This window comes from Bombus impatiens, unplaced genomic scaffold (assembly GCF_000188095.3).
Source record: "Bombus impatiens unplaced genomic scaffold, BIMP_2.2 scf_0478, whole genome shotgun sequence".
NCBI classification, from domain to species: Eukaryota; Metazoa; Arthropoda; class Insecta; order Hymenoptera; family Apidae; genus Bombus; species Bombus impatiens.
In genome coordinates, this window is record NT_176897.1 from 292,208 (window position 1) to 299,925 (window position 7,718).

General features: G+C 46.9%; 1 protein-coding gene across 1 annotated transcript in view; it reads right to left on the reverse strand.

Moving 5' to 3' along the window:
* Window positions 1-7,251, reverse strand: part of LOC100744781 (proline-rich protein 12-like) — a 9,411-nt gene extending 2,160 nt beyond the window's left edge. Inside the window, exons 1-6 of the mRNA XM_033321668.1 lie at window positions 7,024-7,251; window positions 6,723-6,896; window positions 6,540-6,641; window positions 6,366-6,461; window positions 2,264-2,320; window positions 3-1,006 (exon numbers count right to left, since the gene is read on the reverse strand). Coding sequence (XP_033177559.1) covers window positions 3-1,006; window positions 2,264-2,320; window positions 6,366-6,461; window positions 6,540-6,641; window positions 6,723-6,896; window positions 7,024-7,101 — 1,511 coding nt within the window. The 5' untranslated portion in view covers window positions 7,102-7,251. The remainder of the gene's footprint in view (window positions 1-2; window positions 1,007-2,263; window positions 2,321-6,365; window positions 6,462-6,539; window positions 6,642-6,722; window positions 6,897-7,023) is intronic.
* Window positions 7,252-7,718: the final 467 nt, after the last annotated feature.

A 7,718-nucleotide genomic window follows, 5' to 3' on the forward strand; every position in this document is an offset into this window, starting at 1 on the left:
AGGGGCAAGGACTGCACGGTGGCGGAGGTGGACAGGGTGGAGGTTTGGGACACTCCGCGCACGGTGGACAAGGTGGACAGATTCTGGGTGGAGGGGGAGGTGGGCAAGGAAGTGGTCTGGGACACGGAATGGGTGGTGGACAAGGTGGACACGGTGGTGGAGGTGGACAGTAGGCTGGAGGACATGGCGGCGGACAAGGGCAAGGTTCGCAAGGCGGTGGCGGCGGACACTCTCTTTGCGGTGGACATTCGGGACACTTTGGCACTTTTGGACACCTGGGTGGCGGTGGTGCGGGAGGTGGCGGACAGGGTGGCGGACATTTGGGCGGTCGAGGTACCTTGGGTGGCGGTGGAGGCGGCAATGGAGCTGGACACCTGGGACACTTGGGAGGCTTGGGCGGTCTCGGAGGCAGAGGACACTTTCGATAGCATATCTTCGGCGGCAGATGCTTCTCCTCCACGGGTTTTTCACAGGGCATGGGACAAGGGGGTGGGCAAGGTGTTTCAGGCTGGGGACACTTGGGGTTCTTCGGACGTGGACGAGAGCACGGTGGAGCGGGTGGCACGCATTTATCCTGTGGGATACACGGCTTCTGTCGTTGGTACGATTGTCTGCAAGACCTTCTCCGTGAACTCTGGCCTTTGCTACAATCGGGAGCTGACTTGGAAGAGAGTTTGGAGGGAGGACGAGGTGGCCTTTTGCCGTGCGCTTTGCCCATCAGGGTGCAATCGTTTCGAAAGAATCTCGCTTGCTCTTGCCACAAGCGTCTCGTCAATCCTTTCGATAAACGCACGATCTTCTCGCTATCCTTCGATAGGGCGGGTGTAGCGGTAAAGTTCCTCGCGAACGCCAGGCTCGCGTTAGGTATTTTCGACGACGCCCAACTGCGCCCATTAAGAACGTACGATCCCAAAGAGTATCGACTTCTGGTTCGGAAGTTACCAAGCATCGCGGTGGAAAGCTTGAGAAGAGGCCTCAGCAACGGTGCGTTTAAATCGTATTTGGCCTACGACGCAGACAACAGAGATTTTGATCGATAGAGGATCGTTTAGTCCGCCGCTATCTCCACGTACCCTCTGTCTCTCGGTGCGCGTGACGCCCAACGCCTAACATTTTTTCGTTTTGCACGGTTTCTTCGCTGGACACTTAACGCAAAACGGCTTCTTTTCCGGCTTCGGTTTCGCGGGATAGCCCGGTGGACCCATGGGCTTACAGGGGCCCTTTGGCGGATGGCAAGGGCTCTTTTTCGGCCAATCCGGCGGATCCTCGCCGCAGTCCGGCTCGCCCAATCGTAGCTGCCGCCTCTTTCTCCCTACACCCTGGATACATCATATCGCGTTTTGCTTAGGTCTCTCGTTTCTCCTGCGATCGCTCGTTGCAAACGCCTTGCCTCTGGCCCACCTCCCTCCTTCGCCCACGACTGAATCGAACGTGTGTTACGAATGGAAAGTAAAGGATGATGGTATTCGAAGGAGATGGCTATCACGATCGCAAGGCGAAATCCGCCGCGAAACGATATTTTATCGACGATCTTCTATAGTAGTATTAGACGAACGATGGTAAACGCATAGGCAACAAACGTCTCGTATCTTCGATGAATTTCAAGTGGTTGCCATTTAAACGCTTAAACTAAGGGGATTCGACGCGTCGTTCTTCGACGACAACGACTCGAAAAGATCCTTAAACGACGTGCCATCGTACGAACGACTCCGTGGACGCAAGTCCATGTCTTCGTCTCTGGAAACGCGTTTATTGGGGAACTCTTTCTGCAGTTGGCCATAGTCTAAACCAATCTCGTCCTCGTATTCCTCGCCTTGGGGGAAGTAGTCGTCGTTGCTGATTCTGTCCTGTTCCAAGAGTACCATGTCTCGATAGGAACTGGCGAGACCGTCGAGGATTTGGTTCTTCGTGACGTGGTTGAAGATCGAGTTAGAGGTCATTGACAAAGGGCCCCTGTTTCTTCGGTCCGAGGCTCGCGCGCTCGATCCCTTGATTCCGAGCGAACCGATGCTCGCCCTCTGCGGGGAGAGAGGATGATCCGACATTTCGATTGATTTATTTTCTTTTTTTTTTTTTTTTCAATTTTCACGATTAAATTTGGAAATGAGGAAGAGGCAGAAGGGAGGTGGAGCCATAGCGACGAGTCACGGTTTCACGCGCTGCTCGATCATCGTTATCGAGTGCTCGCGACCGATTCGAGAGATGATAAACTGTAACGTATTGAACAAAGATACTTTGTTTTTTTTTTTTTTGTGGAACTTACTTGGACAGCGTTACCGTTCCGATGGTGTCTGGCCAGGGTGTCTGGCGTAACCTGCGGCTGGAATTAAAATCAAAGCACACAGATGGATTTTTTGTACCTTCTTTAAACAATCGGTGTACGAAAGAAACGCGTGTCGATAAAATGGAATCGAACTATATACGTGACTTTCGAAAAATACGTTTATTCACGTTACAACTTTCACGCACGCTACATATAATTTTCGTTCGAATATTCCAAGATATCGGGACAAATATACGCGAGATAACTCGCGGTTAGATAACCGACGTTCAATAATTTCGGAAGTTCTCGTTACGATAAGGACACGAAACGTCAAAGGCATTCGAGTCGAGAAGACCAACTTTCCTCGTCTTTTCTTGCCGACTACGCTGCGAATTGATGGAAACGTCGTTCGACTCGTCCGTCTTACAAATATCCTTGTAATCGGAATCATTATTCGCGTTAATTTTCGAGTCGAAGGTAGAGTATCTTCGGGTTCCACCCGATTTATCGTCGTCCTGAGGACATCCTGGTGCCCGAATTACCGGTGGACACTTGGCTTTCTCGCTTTTCTTTGGTTTTTCTTTTTTCTTCGCATCGTAACTCTCCTCCTTCTTCTGGCAACACGTATCAGCCGTCGTCTTCTTCTTCTTCTGTTGCTTTTTGCACCGTTGGCCGTGAGTTTCGTCGTTCCAAAGTTTGTCACAAGGATCGTATTTCGCTTCTTCCTTGTACTTTTTGCACGTTGGCCCGTGGTGTTCCTCCGATCTGCAAGGTTTACAGGGATCCTCCACATCTTCGTCACAGGTTGGCTGCTTCTTGCACTCGTCTCGTTTCTTACACTCGTCTCGTTTCTTGCACGCTGGCGGTTCGTTCTTCTTACCGCAACTCTTAGCCGCATCCATCCCTTTGCATTTTTTCTTTTTACACGTTTCATCTTCCTTCTTCGACTTCTTCTTGCCGCAGATTTTCTTCAGTTTATCTTTCATCGACAACTTGCAGTCGCTGTCGCTGGACGAGAACGAAATAGACGTTGGGGTAGGGTGCTTCAAAATCGGTGCCACTTCCACGTCGGTGAACAGAGACTCGAGATTGTAGGAAACTAGACTCGATAGCGAATGCGATCTTTGTCCGTTGATCTTCAAATTCTCCAGGAATAAGGCGATCTTGGACGATATCTTTTGCGTCGATTCATTTTCACTCGTATCGATTTCCGACTCGCTGTTGCTCGTTGTCGTTGCTCTTCCCTCGATTATGTCGCAACTAGAACTCTCTGTCGACTGTTGCACTATCGTTCGATTCTCCAATTGCTCGAGAGATCTCGAGTTCTCCACGATCATCGAGCTCTCCGTTCCCTCTAACGAACCAGCGGCTAAATCGCTTACGGAAGTCGAAACGTTCGATCTATTCTCTCGATAACTCCTCCTTCTACGAGATTTATCCCGACTCGATTCCCCGAGTATCTTTTGATTCGCCGCACAATCGATCCTGTCGATTTTCCAACCGCCCAACTTGCCGTAATAATCGTCCGCGAGGTCGTTGTTCCGAACCTCGAAGAATCTCGAGAAGAAATTCGTAAGGGGTTTGCGTCTCTGTCGAACCAAACCGTACAACATCTTAGGCTTCTTGTCCGACAAAGCAGCTGGAATCGTCCAATTTTTCGACTTCTCTACGTTGCTCGATCGTTTTTCCACTTTAGTCGTCGTTTTCTCTATGATCTTGGACTCGTTACACTTTCTCGCTTCGTTTCTCTTCCGATCGCACCTTTGCGACGCCGCTCGATTCTCGTTGTCTTTGAACAATTTCTTCTTCATGGTTTGCTCCGACGACGTCGCGTTCAATTGTTTGCCATCCCTCTTCGTCGAACGATTCTTGTTATCCATTCTCTCTAGCGCGTGGCTGTTCTTCGTCGTCACAGAAATTTTCTCCGTGTTTCTCCGTGTGCAAGCTTTCTCGAAATGTACGGCAAAGTCGGTGATCGGACTTCTCGAGTCTAGTTCGCTTTTAACGTTGCAAGATAGCGCGATGTTCGAGTACCATCGTCGCGTGGAAGCGACGTCGTCGTTATTAGAACGAGTCTTGACAAAGTAGTTCACGAAATCGGGAAACTGTCTACAGATCTCGGAAACGATGCGGCCACTGTGCTGGAACGTAGCGGGCCCCATTTCACCGAGAACTCTAGGACCTCGCAGATCGTTAGCGCACGCGTGGTTCCCCTGAGAACAGACGGAGAGACGATTTCAAGGTCGTTGGTTCTTTCCATCGAACGTTTTACATCTCTTTTCTATACTTTTCTCTTTGGATAATTCCTCGAGGTAAAGGAGGGGATAGAGGATGGTAATTAACCCTTTAACAGTGTCGTATAATAATCAAGAATTCAGAATAAACGAAAAGCGTTGGGACACTCTTTACGTTTAAACACTTTGACTGCCACGCCGAAATCACGCGTTTCGCTCAGGACGCCACGCGAGTATTTTTATTGCTCAAAGCATATAATGACAGAATAACGATAAATCGACGATGTCGAACAACGTTCTTCTCCAATGGACCGTTTATCTTATTGATGGCGATCACGGATGACCGTCGTGGCGCCTTGGTAACAATCGATAGCGACATATTGTAACAAGGCTTCGTTTATTTCAACAAAACATTCGCGTTTGTTATTTCGTCGCAAGCAAAACGTGCGGAATATATCGTTGAAACGTGTAGAAGATATCAGTAAACGGTATTTGCTCGTTCTATGTATAATAACAAGGTATGTTCACACTTGTAACTTCAATTGTACGATCATAAAGCGGCATTTACGATTATTTTCTAAGATGTGTTTGTAATAATATTCGTAGATTACCCCTCGAAGTAAATTACCCTTCTCATTTTCTTTTATCGATGTTCTAATAAAAACGTTTAATCGTTAAACGGGGCACTTTTTATTTCAAAGTATCTTCTATTTATCGGTTATATTCGAAATGCCCTAACTGTCAATTTTCATACAATTTTTACAATTGTGAGAAGTTGAAGAGCTCCGGTCACCGATGACTACCGTGGCGTTACGGGAGAAACCGTGACCGGTCATGTAGTATGACCAACGTGGCAGTCAGAGTGTTAACAGAATTCCAATATTTTTCTTTGCCGCGCAAAGATTAACTTTTTCCAATTTTCGAACAAACTTCGTAACAACAAATTTCGAACAAACAATTTTCGTCAAGATTACCCACATTTTTTATGTCACACACGCAAAACTACATTTTTCTAATAAGCAACGAGCGTTAGAATGGAATAAATCGAGCAAATTAAAGCTTTGGCTATATTTCCTCCGACTACACCGTTGAAGGATTAACACTTTCTCCAAGGCAAACTTCGTACAACAAAGAAGCGTAACGCGATGGTCGATCGTAAGGAATTTTAGGAATTTTAACAGCGAAAGGGTTAAGTAACATCGCAAATACTTGGACGTTTATTTGGCGGATTTAACGTGTTCAAAGCCCCGTCCATCGTCTCTCGTCATGATGCGTTTTCTAGGGGACAGGGATATGGCAAAAAGAGGCGCACGAACGTGATCCGCATGCCGTTAGCCGAGCAACGATTCGAGGCAAAAGCAATCCCTCGATGTTTTCCCTTCTTTTTCTTTTTCACCAGTTACATCTGCTCCTACCGCCTTCCGTTTCGTAACAGAACTCTAATCGACGTTCTTCTTTGATCTTTGGAAAATTAACTTGTCGTGTCGACTCGAGCCTCCGCAACGTTGCTTGTATTTCAAACTTTCGGATCCTCTGTGGTCGTCGAGTTGCACCGCGAGAATATAAACGCACGAACTTGTCTTTGCTCTTTTCGACCGTCTTTCGAAGTATAAAAAATCACACGAAACTCTGTCAACCGGTGGAATATTTTAGCGCCGCCTCGTCAGCTTCTCATCCCTATCCTCCTCCTCATCCAATGGTCGCCATCGACGCGATTACAAGTGGACGAGACGCGCGATCGCGTTTAAATCGTATTAATACGCGCGAAACTCGACTTCGATTCAAGTACCGATTTACGATGCAAACGTGTTCGATCGAAATTTTGTCAATCCTTAGGTGAAGTAAGGACGTTAAACAAAGATTCTTACCTGCGATTCCATCGTTGGTCTCGCAAACTGATTCGTAGCGCATTCCTCGGCGATAGGCAGCTGACGCAGGCTTCTGACGAGCTCTTCGGTCGCATTCTTTGTACGATACTTTTATTTGTTCAATTTGTTTTATTTATCTCTGTGTATATATATTGGTAGAAAACGTCGAATTACCTGGTTTGCATTTGACACACGATTCGAGAAGTACGATGTTTGCAGATGTTCGCCGCTCTTATTCGATCTCGATTTCTCCAGCATCGTCAGCATCCGCGAATTCTGTTGGAAATTTCAATTCGAGAGATTTCGGTAGGAAGGCGATCTACGAGAAAGAAGACAAAGGAAATATGAAAATCTTACCGCGGTATTTGCGGCGGTGCTACTGTCCTTGAAGTTCTTGATTTTCATCGGTGTTAAATATCGTTTATTTAACGCGGCCACGTCATAAAGTGCGAGTACGTCGAGCTTCGAGGTTTGTTTCAACATTTGCGAGAGAGATCGTCCTACTTCCCCTGCGCCTCCAATAACCGCCGACTGTACAAACGATTCGAGTATGAGAAGATATTTTCCATTTTTTAACTGCGAAACGTCTGATCGAGAGATGTCTTTCAGCCGAGGACGCGTCGTATATTAGATTTATTTTTTATAGTATTCGAGATACCTTGATGTTCTCTTCACCAGCATGATATTTTCGCTGACCGATAGTTTTCACGATGGACTTGGCGGCCCGGGAAAACATTGTTATTCCTGTTGGTGTATTACTGGAAATTTTTGTAACGCCTTCATTGGGCGTCTGACATGTCCAAATTGCGACTAATGGGCCTGGTTACCAAGTGAAACGTTGCATTTGTTTTCCGAGATCGTTTGACAGTGTGCATCGGGAAAAACAAAATCGTAACTCCGATGAACGCGTTTGCAATGGATCCGAGAGGCTATCGTGTATACGCGCATAATCGCGTACGTATTTCGAAGAAGAATTTTTCTATTTCGTACCATTCGAGAAGTCTCTCTCTGAGAAACGCGAAAGAAGGTTTAAATAATACGCGCCTTTAAGAGTTCTTTCAAATGCAGCCATCTGGCAAACACGTATCGAACGCATACGTAATCGTAGATCAGGTCGATAATGAAGCGCGCGAAACAGTAATCTGCATTATCGTTGGAAGGAAATAGCGCGAAGCCGAGTTTGCAGATTACTTTATCGATCGAGTTACTGTCCCGTCGCAGATACGCAAATTAACGTTTTATCGACCGAATCGGAACTTTAATCATCGACGAGGTACAGAATGAACGTGACACCGGACGTTCGATTCTTTACCGTGTCCCACGTTTGGTGGCTCGCACTATATCATATTCGTA